The following is a 19,242-nucleotide window of genomic DNA, read 5'->3' as shown; positions in this document are numbered from 1 at the left end:
TTATTATTGGTTCATTGTTCTTCTCGCTCTTTATTTTTCTGCCTACTTCTTCTTTTTCACTCTGTATTTTTGTGTGGAATCAAATCAAAAGTTTGCAAAGGACCTGAAATCAAGCAGTTTTTGATTTTATTTTTTGAACATGGGGGTCCTCTTGTGGTCTTTTGTTACGCACAACCAGCTTGAATAGTTTTCCGTTTTTCATATCCACAGGATATTACATGATGTGAGATCTCAGACTTATCACCTGGAATTATTTTAGATTAAACACACTGGTTTCAACTTTAACAATGTGTTGTATTTTAAAAGCTTGTTATATTATCCATTGTGTCAAATCTTCATCTGAAAAGTAACTAAAGCTGTCAAATAAATGTAGTGGAGTAGAAAGTACAATATTTCCCTCTGACATGTAGCGGAGTGGAAGTATAAAGTAGCATCAAATGGAAGTACAGCATTTGAGTATTTTGTGTTTCATAATATTTACAGAATGCACTTAATTTCAAGGAGGAACACCAGAAGTCATTGTAGATTTTAATATAAAATCAATAACTTTATCAGTCAAAAATTACATATTTAATTGTACATTGAAGAGAGAGAAGTAATAATACTGATACACAACAATTTGTTGGTCCACATTTGATGAAATATACTTCCAAAAATTATACCATTTCACAGCCCTTTTCTTTAATAATACTATAAAAAGTTTATTTAAGCAGCATTCTTGGTCCAGGATTTTCAGTCAAAGAACACAACAATCAGCCATTCTCATCATGCTCCTTCACTATTGTTTTCTTTTACTTAACTGACTCACAAAAGAGGGAAGAAGTTGAAGTCTAGATGGCAGTTTTACAATGTGAAGGCCAGTTTGATCTCAGCTCCTTGTTGATATAGTAGTAAAGCCAGGCCACGAAGGGGAAGACAGTGATGGCAGCAGCTGTTGACACTCTGAGCGCCCCGACTGGAGCTCTGACACAGAAAAGTGGAATACAATTCAGGAAATAAAAACACATACTGGAAAAACACAAAAGGTGCGACATTCATCTCCTGCTACGTGTTAATTTTACCTTCCGGAGTGGCGACACAGGAGAAGCCAAACAAGCGTCAACATGAGACCAGAAAATTCTCTAACAGAAGACAAAAATAACAAAAGCACATTAGGATTTTTACCTGAATCATTGCTGCTTACATATGTAAGTGCTCATTTTGTTCATATTTCGATTATCCCAAACAACTTACAGTGAGTGCAACGTTAGATTAAAATTTAGCATGCTGACAACAACACAGCCAATATGAAGTATGAAAGGGGTCAGAGCCATAAAACCATATGAGAGTCTGCAGGTCACTCTGTATATTAAGTGCACTGCACCTCAATTAAAGGATAATGCTGGAGATTTTCTATATTTTTCTTACTGTTAACAAATCTCATGTTTGGAGTGAAACCAACAATGGACTGATCTACTTACTTACCTCTGTTGTTGCCCAAAAAACTATCAAAAGCACGTCAATGCACCGCTGCACTGGGTTCCTTTATTATGAAGAGTTTGGTCAAGTTAGTTTGTTTAGAAACAGCTCCAAGGAATAAAAACAGCGATCATGTTTTCAGTCTCCGGAGAGTAGTTCTGTGTACGGCAGTTTACAGAGCTTCACAAGCTCATTGAACTACATATCACAACCTATTTGCTTGTTACATGGTTAATTTCTCAAAGAACTTCAATACAAAGTTGCTATTATTAGTCTTTGGAGCCATTTCTAAACAAACTACTGTACCCAAACTCTTCATGATGAAGGAACATGTCACCCAGTGCAGCGGTGTGACTCATTGATGTGTTTTAAATAGTTTTTGGACAACAACGGAGGTCTACAGCACAGAGGAATAAGATATATCAGGCTTTGGATACAAACACAATACTTGTAAGTAAAAACACTGTGCAACCAATGCAGATACAAGTCTTGCATGTTGAAGGTAATTAAAAAAAAAGATGTCACAACTGTTGAAGACCTGTGAAAAGTTCTTTTTAGATCACTACAGTGGTGCAAACTCAGTTGAAGTAAGATGTGGTCTACCTGCCCTCCTCCTGTTGGAAGATCTCTGTGATCCGTTCTTTATAAAGTCTCCATCCCAACATGGCAGTAACAGCACTGGAAATCATCATGTGGAGATCAGCGACACGCCTCCAGGGCAACGTCTCTGCAAAGAAAGACAAGTTACGCTCCGAGGATGAGTTTCTCCGAGTTGTACCGTCACTATACAGCCACTTGATGTCACCAACACTTTACAGTGTATTTCAAGCAGAGTTCAACAGCTTGTATAGTGGGGTAAACAGGAAAACACAGATTGTCCAAGTCATAGGGAAGGAAATCCTGAAAGTTACTGGGTTTATATTCACTGTTATAAGTTTTTTAATCTAAAAAACATAATGTATACTAAATTAACACAAAAACAAACTTCCACTAAAGATCCAAACTTATCTCTTTACCTGTCACGTGGGGTTTCAGGCCAATATAAGCACACAGGACTGCAGGAATACCATAACCAACCTGTAAGAGAGACGTGGTGTAAATAACAAATCATATCTAAAATCATAAAAGAGACAAACATATGAGGCATGTTAGAAATCTTACCATCCATATTCCTGCGTCTGGATCATTGATCTAAAGAGGTCAAGACACAGTTCAGTGTTTGGTTACTGATCAGGAATTAAAACGCAAAGATTTGAAATTAAAACCCTCACCTGCACGTATGTTGAAAGAGCAAAAAATAAAGACATGAAAACGTTGCAGACTTGCCAAATGACAGTAAGCCATGTTTTAGTGTTTTTCTCTTTACAAACTTCTCCCATCGTTGTTTTCTAACCTTTCACTTCCCCGCCCGGGCGTGCGGGACGTAAGGACGTCACAAAGCAGACGCACTGATCCACTCCTCCGACTCTAATAAATCCGCTGAGGGTTTGTTTGATATTCATAAAGCCATCTCCACGGTGTTTGGACATAAACCACAATTCTTTAATTATTTAATGTCTCAGATTACAGATGCTGTAGGCCCAAATCTCCTTTCTCATTAGATTTTGGCCCCCAAACCATCATAAATTACGGATATTTTGTAATTTTGGGCTGTGTAACTGTCACCACTACACCACTACATTATTTAGTCATATGATTACAGACGTGTTGTTTATATGTTATTTAATTGATTTATCTTCTAATGTGTCATATAAAACATACACAGGTTTGTTTTAATCAATTGCATTGGATTAAATCTTGGACGTTATCTTCCCGGGCTGTCCTGTTCATCAAAACGAGCACACATTCCCCCCAAAACCGCAGTGACGTCAAGCTAGAAAACTGAAAAGAGACAAGACTTCCGGTATCTCTTTGCAAATAATATCGTTATTTACTGCAAATTTACAATATGTTATTCATGGCTTGTTATTTAAAATTACTTGATGATTAATGTGGTAAAATAACGTACATTTCATATTAATATATTTATATTTATTCATATAGCACATATATCCATCTATCTATCTATCTATCTATCTATAAACATTTGACTTATATACTGTATAAATATAAAATACACATACAGTAGAATAGAATAGAGTAAACCAGGACAGTAAACTTGATAAAGACAATAAACACAACAAAGAATAAACAATTAAAACAACTTGCATCAAAATTATACATTTTTATAATATTTACAAATTATCTTTCAGTGCAAATTATAAAAATCACAGCAACATGTTCGGATGGATTATTGATGCAGTTTATATTATTTATATTTACCAGCATGGGAAAATATTTTAGTGCTGTTTGTTTATTATTTTAACTGTGCATGGTGCAAACACAGCCGTGTGTATCTATTTGATAGACTGTATAGTTATTTGATTTAAAAAGATATTCATTTTCAGTTTTCTATTGAACTCTAGCCCCACATTACCAAGGGCTTAGAACAACCTTATGAGCTCAACAGCTTGTCCACATTTCATTTATATTTATATGTATTTATATTATGCTTGCATTTGACATATTCCTAAACTAATTTATATTTAATCAAATGATCACAAATAAACTAACACATGGCACACCGGGGGCAGGATAGTAGAGGCTGGTTTCTGGGGCTCTGGGCAAAAACCACCTGGCAACTAATGAGTATTTACATTATCGATTAATCTGTCAATTATATTCTTGATTAATTGATTAGTTGTTTGGTCTATAAAATGTCAGAAAATGGTGAAAAATGACCAGCAGTCCACGGCCCAAATATATTCAGTTTACTATTATAGAAGACTAAAGAAACCAGAAAATATTCACATTTAAGAAGCTGGAATCGGAGGGGAAAAAGAGACTGAAAACGATGATTAATTGGCTGCAGATGCAGTCTGGGCCGACTGCCTTCCTTTCACAGCAATAAAATGCCTTTCAACCAGCAAAGTAAAATGCTGCAAACTCATTGCACTTGTTTACCTTTGTTGCTATTTTAAACAGCTTTTATTCATTCTTGTACTTGAGTCTAGTTATATAATTGCTTTACTTAATGTTTCTGAAACTGTCTTAAGTATATTTTTTTAGTAATCATATATTTTTAGTAGTTAAGTTTGTTGAAATCGTTTTATTTTGCAGGTGCACAGTTTTTGGTCTGGGAGAAACTGAATGTTACTTCAATGTATGTGACTACTGAGAAATTAAACTGGAATTTTTAAATTTTATTTCAAAACAAAAACACGTAACATTGCTTTATTTAAATATTTAAATGAAACAAGTTTAACATCCAGAACATAACTTCTTCAAAAAAGTTTTTTTTTTGGTTTGTTTGTTTTTGTTGTTTAAAGTCATGATGTTACACACTCTGATACAGCAGGTGGCGGCATGCAGCTTTAACGTTTGTTTGTAGTCCGCAAGTAAAACCAACGAAGAAGAAAAAACATGTAACATCACTAATTTTAAATATTTAAACGAAACAAATTTGTTATCCAGAATACAACTTATTTATAAAGTGTTTGTTTGTTTTTGTTGTTTAAAGTCATCATATTACACACTCTGATACAGCAGGTGGCGGCATGCGGCTTTAACGTTGGTTTGTAGTCCGCCAGTAAAACCAACGAAGAAGACGACGAAATGCGTCACATCCGGTGTTGTGTTGGCTAACTGCCGCTAGCTTGTCGGTGGGTGTTGACATGTCAGTGTCACTTGGTCAGCTGATTGCGGGTCGTAAAGCTTCTCGGCCAGTTTAGTTAGCTTAGCCTAGCTGGGTGTTTGTTTTCGTTAACGTTACTACACGGGTAGCTTTTAACGTAACACAGAACTTTAAAAACAAACAAAACAACTACAACTTAACAATTTAACACATTTTAAACTGTTCTGCGGTCTCTCTGTGCGTGTGTTGCGGTGAAGTTGACGTGAGTGAGGCAGTAATTATTCCTGCAGGGAGGGTGAAGTTGCTCTCCGTGTCTCTCTGCATTGCAGCCCCGGCGGCGCTGCTGATGGAATTCAAACACACAACAATGGCGACTCACGGTCCGAACAACTCAACAACACCGAGCGGCAATAACGCAGGCTCCGCAGCGCACCACCACCACCAGCCCCAGCCTCAGCACATCACCACCGTGAGCAGCATGCAGGGTGAGTGCAGGCAGGTGTGGAAATATCTGCGACTTCACATTCTGCTGCAGTGAAGGTTAATGTTAGCAGGGCCAGCCGTGGGAGGCTCAGGCTGCTCCCAGGACTGAAAAATATTCCCAAGGGGAGCGGAGCAGTAATAATCAACCAACTGATCGATCTCCAGATCTTTCAAATAGAGAATTATTAATTTTCCTTACGCCTTGCATAATTAATTTAATGTCCTTGTTACCATTTTTTTTGACATTTTGTACCCGCGTTGCATCCAGTTCTCTCTTGGGGGGGCAATCTCGCCAAACTCCATTCAGAAAAATGGCAGTTTAAAGTCGCAACTAAAGCTAAATGTGCCATAGAAGCCGATTTAAAAATATATTTTTTTGTAAAATCTTGCAATAGGTAAAAATACGCTATTCCGCGTACATTTAATCAGTATTACATCATCTGTTTGAATTACAGCATCCCCATTTTTCTCCCCCCTTTTTTTAATTGTCTCACCAAAATACAAACAGAAAATACAGAATTCTGACATTTAATTAACAAATAAGTGAGTCCTACCATCTCTAGCACCCCCCAAACCAATTTACCCACCCCTCAAACAATATCAGTCATAAACCTTATTACTAAATCTTATTCTCCTCCTGTTCTCACTGTGTCATGCAATGTTAATACTGCAGAGCAGCACTGTTAGAAAAGACAACAATTATTAACTTAGGTTAAAAAGAGAAAAAAATAAAATAAAATAGTTGTTTTTGATTGATTTTTTTTTTTCATAGTGACATTAAGTACTTTTCCACTGGCGCCCATGTTTCATTATTGTGCAATCTAAAGGCTTCCTTTTCTAATTTAATCATCTCTGTTGCTTCAGTGATCCATTCTGTCTGAGTCGGTGCATTTAAAGAAATCCGGTTACTCATGATTACATTCTTTGTGACCGTACATAGTGAGATCTTTTTGATCTTTGAAGATACTCCACTGAAGTGATGCAAACCTCCCAGTAAACATGTAGAGTTATAGCGCCGTGTTATAGCACCGTTAACGCCTCTTATTGCTAAATTAGGCTTCATACCTCTTCCACACAAATGCATTGGGAGCTATGTGAGTGTTATATATGCTGAATTTATCAAAGCACTTTCACAAACTGAGAAATGATCAGACATCACGCTACATCTTGTGTTTGTGGTCGCCGGTACGCAAAATCAAACTGAATCGAATACATTTGAGTCTAGTTTTAGTGTAATAGGGTTCATTCTGTTCTGTACAGTTGTTCAAGTTCAAGTTTCTTTATTGTTACATCTCATTACACAAGTAGAAGAGAGTAAAAATCTCAGGTTTCAGCTTCTAGACATAAAAATTAAAAGCAATAGTAATAGATAAAAGAGTATAAAACATATGAGTGCATGTGTCCTAACTATAATATATGAATAAATATCTATATGTCATATCCGTATTTATGTTGTTGTTGTTACTGTTGTTCAGCAGAAATATCTGAACTGGTCTCCACTAAACCATCTGCTCATTCCAATGTTGTATTTCTGTACAAACAATGTCTCGTTTTAACTTTTCAGAGTCCAACACCTGCTGGAGATGTCAGAGTGAAACAGGTAGCTACACATTTCATTGACTTGGTAGAGAAAGATGAGAAATCCAATGAAACGGTTCAGTCTAGAAGGAAAATGACAAGTTGTGGGAAGAGATAAGCAAAATGATCAGATAGTAGAATAGAGTAGAATATAGTACAGAATAGAGTTTGACTTTTTACCTACTAGTTTATAAAAGTCCTGATGATGTTAGACAGCGCTTTGATTGATTTTTTTCTTGATTTCACATGAACATAATCAGATTTATAACTGAGTTGCATGTTAATTTTACATCCCTGATAGATGCTACTCTAATAAGACATAACAGCAGTAATAACCAAGGAGTAAATGCTGTTGTATAATTCTATTTTTATCCACATTTCCCTGACTGTATTTCATCTTTTTTTGTACCTTAATGCTGCTAACTAATGTTTCCTAACTCCTGACATGATGCTGAACGATGGTGAGCTCTCCCAAGAAAATATGTATTAAACTAAAAAAATGTGTTTCATGTTCACGCTCACTTCTAGATCCCCCCACTTTTTTGTTTCTTTTCATCTGCAGGTCATTTTGTGTCCTTTTGTTTGCTGTCATACGTCACCATATCCAAGTGCTTGTGCAGGAGTTGTCTCATAAATGCATGCTGATACGTTACCCTCCAGAAAACTGCGTTTAACCCCGCAGTAGAAGTATGTTTGATGACTCAGCAAAGCAAGGCCAATTTCTCTGAGGTTATTTATCAGCCCTGAAACTGCAGGATGTTTCAGTCCTTTTTTTTTTTTTTTTTTTCCGGGTTGTTTTTGGATGAAATGGACGTCTTTTTTTATTTTCAGCAAGAGTTGATTTTTAAATTTTTGTTTCTTTTTTAAGAATCTGTCATCAAGCAATGGGAGGTTCTACTAACAAAACCTCCTCCTGAGTAAAAGACATAACAAGCTGGCAAAACTGAAGGTGAAAACTATGAAGGGAAAAATAAAAGCTGTCTTCTCACCTCTAGGCTTTCAGATAAACCTGTCTGGAGCTCCCCCAAGTAAGCCAAACCTCTTTTGCTTCAGCACCAACAGTTCTCATCCCTTTGTTTCCGCCTGACAGTCTGGTATGGGGGAGTCTGTCCTGCTGTTCTCAACTAATCCGAGTGAAGACTTCTGATGGGTTCATGTAGGCTTGTGCCGGCAGCCGAGTTGGGGGGGGGGGGTCTGATTCACGGTTCACGGTTTTTCAAAGTCTTTAAGGTATCAAATGAACACCTGACTTGAAAAACTGTGAACTTGTCCTTTAAATGCTTAGCTAACAGGGATGTGATAAAGTGCAGTTTCTTGTCAAAAGCCTGTTTATTAGTCCTGATCGGCACAAGCCTAAAACTCAGAGCTTCCATTGATATTTTGGCACAAAAATCCTCTTGTTTCTGCCAACTAATTAATTTAATCCCCAGTTAAATCCTCTAATGGAAGCTCTATCTTACTGGTTTTCAGTGTGCAACTAACAAGCAAAAGTAGTGCCTGTAGTGTTGTCACATTTTTTTTTTTTTTTTTTTTCTCAACCGGTTTGCCTTTTTTTTTTTTCTTGGCATGGGTGCACCTCAGCATAGCGCTTGCTTGTCGAGACAAGGAGCACACTGGAGAGTTGTCGTTTCGAATGATGTTTTCCATTTATTGGAATCCGAACATTCTTGTGGTGTTTTTGGGGGGCGGAGCGAGCGTCGGAGCGAGCGTCGGAGCGAGCGCTTTTCCCTTCGATTCAAGGTGAAATCAAAGCAGTTGGCCTTGAGAAGCATGTCTCCATTAAGAGATATTAGTGTTTTCTTTTTACCCCCCCCTCCCCTCCTCCATCTCATGTTTACCTGTGTGTGTGTGTGCATTATGGGTGTAGGCGTTTTGGGATCTTAGCAGCATGTTTCTGTTTTTGCATCGAAATAAAGGATTCACATGTAGGTAGACCTGCAAGAAGGTGGTGAACAAATTCAGAAAGCAGCACACTGATTAATTGTCTCAGCTGCTGCTAAAGAGGTGACACCAGTATAAAAAGAAATCATGTCTACTAATTGGAATTTAATTATAATCTAATCAGAACTTTAACATACGATAAACCTGCTGTCTTGACTGTAAATGCTAGTAGCCACGGTTGTGCAAATAAAGCTTCTTTGTAAGACTGAACAGCATCAATTAGATCTTGAAATTATTAGTAGCATAAAGTATATAATAAATAAATGTTAAAAGATAATTCTGGTGTTACTCTCTTATGTCAACAAATCCCATGAAAAGACCAAAATCAACAATCTGTCTCTCAACCACCAAATAAGTTCATAAATACCTAGTTTCTTTTCTTTTTTTTTTTAAAGACTTTAGTTTCCTGGAACAGCTGGTCACTCTAGTTTTTAGCAAATGTTACTCAAAAAGGAGGAAATGGTGCCTTTGTTGGGGACTATTTTCAGCAGCAACATTTGTTGCTCCAGTGATTTTTTTTACTGCAGCAGGACGCTTTAATTTACATGAATATTCTGTTATTTTAAGTCTTCTTATGCACATTACATACCTTTTTTTGCATTATACTGAGCAAATTTGTATGTAAAATGCACAGTAACTGTATATTCCCTATAAATATAATGTAGTTTTTCCTTTTATAATTTCTTCTTTAGTGCTACTTTTCTATACTAATATTCTATTGTAAATACATTGTCTATGTGTGCAGCACAGAGGAGCTGCAGCTGAATTTCATTGTGCAATCCTGCACCGTATAATAGCAAAATGAACCTTGAACTTTTACTCAGAATAAACTATAGTGCCCAGAATTCAATATTAGTTTTGGTTTTTTCATGGGATTTGTTGACAATAAGATAAATATAGAATCCCCAACAACACAATTAAAGGCTTAAAGGTGAGTATTTGTTGGAAACTTGACAGCAAATTTGGTATAAATAATGTAAATCATCCAGTTTTTATTCCCTTGGTGAATGGAAAGCATGACCTCATGGATTTGAGTAAATTTGGATAAATTTACTTGTCTCCTCATTGCGTGTGTTATCTCATTTTATGGTTTGTGTTGTTTTCACTCACTTATCAGTCCGGCCTTTCATGTGGGATGAATTTGCTTCTGGCTTCTTGCTCAGTCCTCAACGTTGTGTCGCTTCACTTAAAATCTGGCCTCCCTCATTTTGCGGTTTCCTCTCCCGCTCAGGTAAACGCAAAGCCCTGAAGCTGAACTTTGCCAACCCTCCGATCAAACCCACGACTAGATTCACACTGAACACGGCGGGGCCGCCCTTTCAGAACCCGCACATGTAAGTAAGCCTGCTGGATTCTCATCTCATCCCTGACAACAAACCCACATTAAGACTTTCAATCTTTTTTTATTTTTTTTATTTTGCATAATAACCTTCGTCAGAGAGAGGCTGAGAACGCACAGCATCGAGTCATCAGGAAAGTTGAAGATCTCCCCGGAGCAGCACTGGGATTTCACGGCCGAGGATCTCAAAGATTTGGGCGAGATCGGCCGAGGGGCTTACGGCTCCGTCAACAAGATGGTGCACAAGCCGAGTAACCAGATCATGGCGGTCAAGGTGATCATTTACCTGTCTTTGTCCTCACCGGAGAACTAAGCAGGAAACTTAGATCCAGATTAAAACATTAACATATCTACAGTTAGTAAAATAGGACATTTAAAGGGGACATGCTTTTTGTGAATTTCTGTTATTTTTTCACTGTTATGATTTTAGCTGTGTGTTAAACATGGTCACAGCTCTAAATCTTGAGGCGAACGTATCTAAAAATGCTCCCTGCAAGTCAAAAGCAAAGTTACTTCTACTTCCTCCTTCCTGATGATGTCAGATTGTTCACACGCCCACACACGGCCGTCTGTTCTGCAGCCTTTGTTGTTATGATTGTTCCACGGGAAGTGAAATCCTGCTACTATAGTTTGTTTACGTAGCCTTCAGGGGAGGAGGGAGCTTCCAGAAGCTGACCAATGAGAAGAGAGTGGTCTCATCAGGAGGCGGGCCTTAAAGAGACAGGAGCTAAAACAGCCTGTTTCAGACAGAGGCTGAACTGAGGGGCTGCATAAAGGACCAGTATAAGATAAATAAGGAGGTTTTTTAGAACTGTAAATCATGCAAAGATATTCCAGTAGAGCTCCAGAATAAGAATGTAGACTTGGAAATGTGCTTGATACGTCCTCTTTAAAAGGACTGTTTAGCCTCAGCGGAGCTTTGTGCTCACTGAGTGCTTTATAGTTTGAACAAAGTCTTTGATTGTACTTTGTTTTGTCTCTATCACAGAGAATTAGGTCAACGGTTGATGAAAAGGAACAGAAGCAGCTGCTGATGGACTTGGACGTGGTCATGAGGAGTAGTGATTGTCCTTACATTGTGCAGTTTTATGGCGCTCTTTTCAGAGAGGTGAATTTAAATCACATTTTGTATATATTTAATTTTTAATTGTTATTAGGCTGAATAAAGCAGTGATATATTTCACCTTTCAACCTGTAAATGACTGAATGATTTCTTGTGTTTCAGGGTGACTGTTGGATTTGTATGGAACTTATGGCTACCTCGTTAGACAAATTTTACAAATTTGTATATTGCTCATTAGACGACGTGATTCCAGAAGAAATCTTAGGGAAAATAACATTAGCTGTAAGTTTTCTGTGATACTCCCTCTTTTATCAAAAAATAAAGAAGCCCGATCACCATTTTCTGCTACTAATAACCGTTCCTTTTTTTTGCACATTGCAGACTGTGAAAGCACTTAACCACTTAAAAGAAAACTTGAAAATAATACACAGAGGTAAGACGATACCAGACGTTCTCCTGTCCTGTTTTTGTTTTTTTTCGGCACATCTTTACGTGTCTCTTCATCTCCTGTTTTTCTCTTCGACCTTGGCTCGCTCAGACATTAAGCCGTCGAACATCCTCCTGGACAGGAACGGCAACATAAAGCTGTGTGACTTTGGCATCAGTGGTCAGCTGGTGGACTCCATCGCCAAAACCAGAGACGCGGGATGCAGACCGTACATGGCGGTAAGTAAACACTGGGGTTTTGCTGTGAGAGATGAGCTTTGACGCTAAAATCATACAAGAAAACTGTATGTGGTACATTATGAACTCTCTGGCGAAGGTGACCAACTGGACAATCTCCCAAAACTCTTGTGATTTTTACAGAAGTACATTGCATTCACCCAAGAAAAAAAAATGGAGGCCTTTATCTGGTAATTATGACTTAAATATCTCATTATAATGACTTCCGGATCTCAAAATTACACGTTAACAGCTTTTCACTGTATTCTGTGACCTGATTACCACCGCAAACATTAATATCATACTTTATTCTGTAGTCTGCTGGTCGACTGGTCGATTAGTTGGTCGATATGCTCTCGTCCGACTAAATTCTCATTGGTCGAATAATCTCCGTGTTATTTTCATAAGGAGAAAAGTGCTACATCAAGAGCTTTCCAGGAGTAATCCATTATTTCCTGCGGCGGGAGGGACAGACTAACAAATTACCTGTGAAAACAACGGGGGTGTATTCAAAACACCCCCGTTGTTTTCACAACTTTGAACTCGCCCAACTTAATGGAAACTGCTGGGTCTAACCGTTCTCAACGTTTAATGAACGTACTGAACGTTTACTGAATCTGTGTTTCTCCATAATGACACAACGAGAACCCCCGCCAGGCCAAAAAAAAATTTTTTAATATCTGATAACATTGAAATCGACAGCGTTTGGGAGTCTCTGTGCAGCGTTGTTCCGGTACGCGAGTCAACCTCTGTCGTTGCCTGGGAAACCACTGGTCGCGTGGCTCCGTTAAGGAGTATGTTTGCGTAGCGAGCGCGAAAGAGCGAGGGGCAGAGAAGTAACGGTGGATGCGAGCGGGGCAGAGGAAAAGGTTAGCGGTAAGTTGTCAGTCTGGCAGTAAATGTAGAGTACAGACTACAGTGTGTCAGTTAATAAATGCTAAAAAGTCACGTCTGTCGTTTCCCCAAATGCTGGAAAAGTAAAGGAGGTTAGCTCCAAAGTTAGCAACAGTGGGTTAGCATAACCTGAAGACACAAAACAGAGAAATACAGAACAGAGAAATGTGTGGCTGTGCACTCCCTCCCGTTACTCTGTCCCGTTACATTGGTTGACTACAGCCCTATTATTCTGATGGTTGTAACCAAATGGCTCCATAGTATTTAGATGCTTGGATGCATCTCGTAGCTGCTCCTGAACAAACAGAGCGACTTCAAGCAGATCAAAAAGTGGTTCCACAAGGACTTATGGGTAATATTGACCTACTAATTGTAATGCCGATGGTGTATTATCATTCTTAGTGTCATATAGGCCTACATAATCCCTTCCGGCATCGACATGCAGGATACATCAACATATCAACCTGATGACCTCACTATGACATCATCAGTTTTTTTGGAGGAGGGTGGGAGGGAGGGGGTTTTATAGGCTGAGTAGTGCTCTCCATGACAGGCAATGTCCAAAAAAATCCAAAAAAGTCCATCGTTTTATCTATAAAATGCCAAATAATAGTGAAAAACTCTCCAGAATTCCAACAACAGTGATATAAAACAAAGAAAAGTTGCACATTTTCACAGTTAAGAAGCTGATTGTGTTGCACGTTTGCAAAAAATAAATAGATGTTTATTCATTTTCTGTCTCATCAACTAATCAAATCATCAACTAATCATCTCAGTGCTTCCTCTGCCGCTTGTTTACGGGGCTGTAATCCAAACCTCCAGTGTTACAAAGAGGTGATCTCACCATGTCGTCATCACTCGAGGTTATTTTCTGTCCGGGGGGGTTACGTTGACGTCAGCTTGGGGGCTCTCCCTCCTCCTCCTCCTCCTCCTCCTCCTCCTCCACAGCAGTTTCCATTCTAAATTTGGGTAGGGGCTATCAGGACCAACACACACACACACACACACACACACACACACACACACACACACACACTCTGAAAGGCCAAGGCAGGGTGCTTCATTCATGACTCGGGTCTGAACGACGCCGCTGTGGAGCTTCCCACGACCGTGAGCTCACAGCGAAGGAATCTCATCTCCGGTTTCTTGTTTTCACTCGCTCAGGTGTTTTGATCATCAGGTGGCTGCAGGTTTAATGACGTAAAAAAAAAAACTGACCTCAGCGTTGTTTGGATACGCGGCTACGATAAAGTATAGAAAAACGTTCTTCACCTCGGGGTTCATTCAGATAACGAAGTCACGTCGGATCGACGGTCGCTCTTATCTGCGTCTTCGTGGAGTTTCAGTTTTGTCACGGTTTTGTGGTTTTGTTTGGCTGATTTATGATATGATTTATTTATGGATTTGCAGACAAAAAAACACACACAAAAAAAACTAGACAAAAGCTAGCGTACGTGATGAACTGCACATCCGATTCAGTGTCTTTCTCACATCATAAATTAGGATCATTTACACTTTTTATTTATGATTATTTCCATTATTTATCACCTTAAATCAGTCATTTAGTCTCTAACATATCAAAACAATTAGACCCCAAGATGTCTTCTTCCAACTGTTTATTTTGTCTGAACATCAGTTAAAGGTTAAAGATGCAAAATCCTCACATTATAGACGCTGAGTGTTTTTATTTGATAAATTAATCATCAGTAAAGCTGTTTTCATTTGATAGTCTGTGACTGTGGAGACTAAACACTCCCGGTCTTGGCAGATGTGAGCAGGCTCTATGCAGTATGCAGCTGCTCGTTCCATAAAACACAGCAGCGCTGCAGCACAGACTGTCCCGCTCTGTTGGGTGACATCAGCATCTAATTCAGGCCTGTAAATGGGCCAGCGAGGTGCTTCCTCCATCACAGCGCGGCAGCAGGGCAGGCAGGAGCTTTTCTGCAGCCTTCTTGACACACTTCAGGATGTCGTAAATGACAGAATCAGCAGAAGTTTGAAAGCTGCAGGAAGAAAGAACGTGCTACTTGGTGTGTGAGCCGGAGGGCTGATGGCATCTGGTTGTTGCAGGTGAAAACATGCCCAGAGGTGATGAATTGACTCGGTATTCTGAAGGGCGTGCACGTCTAGAAACTAATGTGTTTTGGTCCTTTTTTGGGCATGAACACCTGTTTCTTTCTGATAATCTTGTCTGGAACTCGAGACAATGAGAAAAAAAATGACATGTTGAAGCCACATGTGCGTTTGAGGCATAAAAGCAGTGCAGAAACACTTTTAACATCATATAACTCCAGTTCAAATCTTTGATAAGTCGTTTTAAAAGTGTGAGTTTGCACAGATATTGTAAGTCAAAGCATATTGCAGGCATCTTATCAGGTTTCTCATAATCAGAATATGTGCTCACTCAGGGATTTTTGAACCAGTTATCATGTTTTTATTAGCAACTAATGATTATTTTCAGTAAGGTTTTCATAAAGTCTTTTTAAAACCTTCCATTTGCAGTGATGTTCCCAGATTTCCTGAAAAATACAGTTAAAAATCATTAAAGCAGTATTTCCTTACTGTCTTACTGATCAATTTAATGTAAAATGTTAGAATTTACAGATAAAAAAAACTCATTTGTCAAAGGAAAACTTTAATTTCAAGCTGATAATTTATTTAATTCAGGAAATTTCACCAAAAACCTGCAAAAGTCAGAATGGTGCAACTCTTCCTCTCATATCATATGAAACACTTAACAAGTTGCTATTAAATTGTGTGAAATTATGTCTTTTTTTCCTGATAGTTCAGTGTTACAAGCCAACATCTCATCTTAACTCAAATATTTTCATTATGGATTCAACTGCAGATTATTTCCTTGATTAACCGATTAGTCGTTTTGTCTATAAAATTGTCAGAAAACAGTTAAAAATACCTGTTTTCATTTCTTAAAAAGCTTCAGATCATCACATTTGAGACGCTGCAACCAGAAAATGTCATTTTTGCTCAAAAAAAAAAAAAAAAAAAGAGATGAACTACGAGTATTTGATGATCAGAATAGTTGCAGATTGATTACATCATCAACCAGGTTGACATGCAGTCTTCAGTCAAAACATCTTAGTGACATAGAATTAAAATATTACGTACAGTTGCTCTTCTTCATGTATGTTTCAGGTAAATCTCTTAAACATTTTGTATTTATTCTTTGAATTCAAGTGTGGAGTTTTTGGGTGTTTGCTGTTGTTTCTGAATCTTTTTCCTTTTTAATTTTTCTTTTAGCCAGAGAGAATAGACCCCAGCGCGTCCAGGCAAGGCTACGACGTCCGCTCAGACGTTTGGAGTCTGGGAATCACACTGGTAGGTTTCAACCTGCCTCTAAAAAAAATATTATCTTAATATTTATAGATACAGTTAAAGGTAGATCCTTAAAGTGTTGGAAAAGTATCTATTTATTCATTTAAAGTCATTAAAACATATTAAAACATTTGAAATTCTGTCCTTATTGCTCAGTGTTTACATCTGAAACAGTTGCATTTTATATTAACATTTTTTATTATTGACAGTTTTTTTATTATTGACAGTTTTTATATTGATGTACGTGTAAATAAGCACAGCTGAAGATCAGATGCTTTTATATTTACTTTCTTAATGTTTTCCCAGTGTTACTTTACACCTGATTTGCAGCGTTACAACATAGATTTTTCTGATGTGTCTTCCAGTATGAGCTGGCTACAGGACGGTTTCCCTACCCGAAGTGGAACAGTGTGTTCGACCAGTTGACCCAGGTGGTGAGGGGAGACCCGCCGCAACTCAGCAACTCGGAGGAGAGGCGCTTTTCCCCCATGTTCATCGCCTTTGTCAACGCGTGGTGAGGAAACACTGCTTTAAATGAATTTTCTCCAGTGTTGTAATGTCACAAAATTGAGCCTGTTAGAAGTTGGCTGTGTTAGAAGGTTTTCCAGCTGCTGCTGCTTTGCTCTTTTGTCCCCCTGGTGGGCAAATATCTGAACTGCATCCTCTCATGTTTTAACTGTTTATTTGTTTTTCCTCCAGCCTTACAAAGGATGAGTCGAAAAGGCCAAAGTACAAAGAGCTACTGGTAAGTTGGGAACAATGAACTGATTTATTTGCAAGTATTTTGTATGTCTATGTGCTTTAGTGTTCAGATGTTTTAATGACAGTAGTTTTATGTTATATTTATGTATAAATGGCCTTTTTTTTCTTTTCTTCCCCACCTCAGAAAGACTCGTTCATCCAGATGTACGAGGAGCGCTCGGTGGACGTGGCCGGTTACGTCTGCAGGGTTCTGGATCAGATGCCGGCTTCTCCCAGCTCGCCCATGTATATGGATTGATAGCAGCAGGACGAAACGAAAACACATCAATAAATATACACAAGTCTGCAACAATAAAGACATGACAAGTAAAAAAAAAACAAAAAAAAACAAAAAAAAAGACAACAAAGTAAACAAAACAAAATCCTCGTGTAAATTTGCTTGGTCCCCTTATTGCAGTGTTAAAAAAAAAAAAAGAAGAAGAAGAATTGTAAAGCAAAGAACACCGGTCGCAATAAACGCGGTGTTCGTTTCGTTCATGTCTGTATAATATATCAACGTTAACACACTTCTGTTTCTCTCTTGTTCACAAAAACACACACACACACACACACACACACACACACACTGACGCACAGTCACGTTAAGTATAATAGCAGCTGAAAAACAATCAATCGTGGTCTCGACTCATCTCGATGAGGACGCATCTCAGTGATTAGTACAGTGATTTAAAGAAAAGAAGAAGAAAAAAAATAACTTGGAACATGTATTTATAGATCTGAAATCATGTGGAGTATTTTGATTTGGAGGGTTCTTCAACATACTGGAATCATGCTCTTTGTGAATTGTCCCACCTCTTCCATGTACGTGAATGAAAAGCATTGTGTTTGGTATCTTAATGAAACTTTGCTTCTCTGGGTATAAAGCGGTTTAAAAAAAAAAAAAAAAAAGCATCGGTGGTCAGAATCATGTTTTAGAACTGCAAAGTCCGGTCGTCAGCGCTTCAGAGGCCGCTGTCCGCTCTGCGCGATGGACTATATGTCGATGTATGAATAAAGAGAGAGAGAGAAAGAGAGGAAAAGTGTTCTGTCTTCATTTTTTGTCTTAATAAGTCATGTTGTTATGTTTGAAACAGGAAAGAAGTGTCGCCACAAATATGGAAGAACAGTGACGTCTAAAATACCATCATTATTCTGTAGGATTAAGATTCCTCAGGTCAAAAATACACGACTTATTTTTGGTCATATAGTTTATCTTTGTGGCAGGAAATTGGCTGTTAAAAGTTAGTGAGCTTCTAGTAATGTTTTTGGGGAGTTATGTGTAATCTTTGCTTCCCATAAACCTCTATGATGCCCATATAAGTCTAATTTCTGTCTACTCTTCTGACATCACAAAGCTCTTCTTGAACTCTGCTTTGTTGTCTCAGCTGTTGGCAGCTTTTCCAGACGCAGGAATTCATTTGTGCAGATTCAGAGCATCCGATACTGGAAATTTTGGGGTTTTTCGACTCAATTTTTCTGTTTACATCACTGGCTGAGTATGTTTTGGAGGCTCTAAGCTTGAAAGTTTCAGGGCAAAATGATTGAAGTTCTCTTCCATTCAAAAATGTGTTTTTCTTCCTCTTCCCACAGTTGGATGTTTGAGTTTCTCTCTTTGCAGAATGATGTATGTGTAGAGTTTGTTTCCACATTTGTCTGCTGAAAGTGGAAAAGTTTCTCTGAGCTCATCAAAAATCTGATTTTTAAGGGGCACGATTTGTGACATCGCAACTAGTTTGGAGCCAATCCTGGTCCAGTATTGAACCTAAACTTGAAACACTGAGAATGGACTCTACAGTGAAGCAGGAGACATCTTGTATTCACCAGTTTAACTTCTGATATGAAACATATTTACATATTTATAGATTACAGTATTTTAATGAAGGGAAAGGAGGAGGCGTTATTTGAACTTTGAACTTTTTTGTGTGTAAAAACCACATCAGACGCACATTATTGTTCCAAACAATATTTTTGTAGCTATATCTCATTATATGTTTGAAGGGGACCTTTAATATTTGTAGTAGTTTGTTTACGTTATATCCCCGCCTCCCTTCCTCGAAACAGCACTGTGATTGGTCC

General features: G+C 38.2%; 2 protein-coding genes across 3 annotated transcripts; one reads left to right on the top strand and one right to left on the bottom strand.

Annotated features, from left to right (window-relative positions):
- Nucleotides 1–515: 515 nt before the first annotated feature.
- tmem220 (transmembrane protein 220) lies at nucleotides 516–2,923 on the bottom strand. Its single transcript, XM_067570702.1, has 6 exons — nucleotides 2,730–2,923; nucleotides 2,620–2,649; nucleotides 2,475–2,535; nucleotides 2,062–2,185; nucleotides 1,062–1,121; nucleotides 516–963 (listed from the first exon to the last, which is right to left on the bottom strand). The coding sequence occupies exons 1-6, from the start codon at nucleotides 2,835–2,837 to the stop codon at nucleotides 831–833; spliced, it is 516 nt and encodes a 171-aa protein (XP_067426803.1). The 5' UTR covers nucleotides 2,838–2,923; the 3' UTR covers nucleotides 516–830.
- Nucleotides 2,924–5,153: 2,230 nt separating this feature from the next.
- Nucleotides 5,154–17,534, top strand: LOC137168535 (dual specificity mitogen-activated protein kinase kinase 4-like). 2 transcript variants are annotated; one of them, XM_067571175.1, is made up of 13 exons: nucleotides 5,154–5,616; nucleotides 7,179–7,214; nucleotides 8,188–8,220; nucleotides 10,365–10,467; nucleotides 10,572–10,746; nucleotides 11,461–11,580; nucleotides 11,698–11,817; nucleotides 11,917–11,968; nucleotides 12,074–12,201; nucleotides 16,351–16,428; nucleotides 16,791–16,939; nucleotides 17,125–17,170; nucleotides 17,312–17,534. In XM_067571175.1, the coding sequence occupies exons 1-13, from the start codon at nucleotides 5,478–5,480 to the stop codon at nucleotides 17,423–17,425; spliced, it is 1,293 nt and encodes a 430-aa protein (XP_067427276.1). In that variant the 5' UTR covers nucleotides 5,154–5,477; the 3' UTR covers nucleotides 17,426–17,534. The 2 variants fall into 2 exon arrangements, with proteins under 2 accessions (XP_067427276.1, XP_067427277.1); XM_067571176.1 differs by lacking the exon at nucleotides 8,188–8,220.
- The last annotated feature ends 1,708 nt before the right edge of the window (nucleotides 17,535–19,242 follow it).

This window comes from Thunnus thynnus, chromosome 17 (genome assembly GCF_963924715.1).
Source record: "Thunnus thynnus chromosome 17, fThuThy2.1, whole genome shotgun sequence".
Lineage (NCBI taxonomy): Eukaryota > Metazoa > Chordata > Actinopteri > Scombriformes > Scombridae > Thunnus > Thunnus thynnus.
The sequence above is the reverse complement of the archived record's forward strand: the minus strand, read 5'-3'. Positions and strand labels throughout refer to the sequence as shown.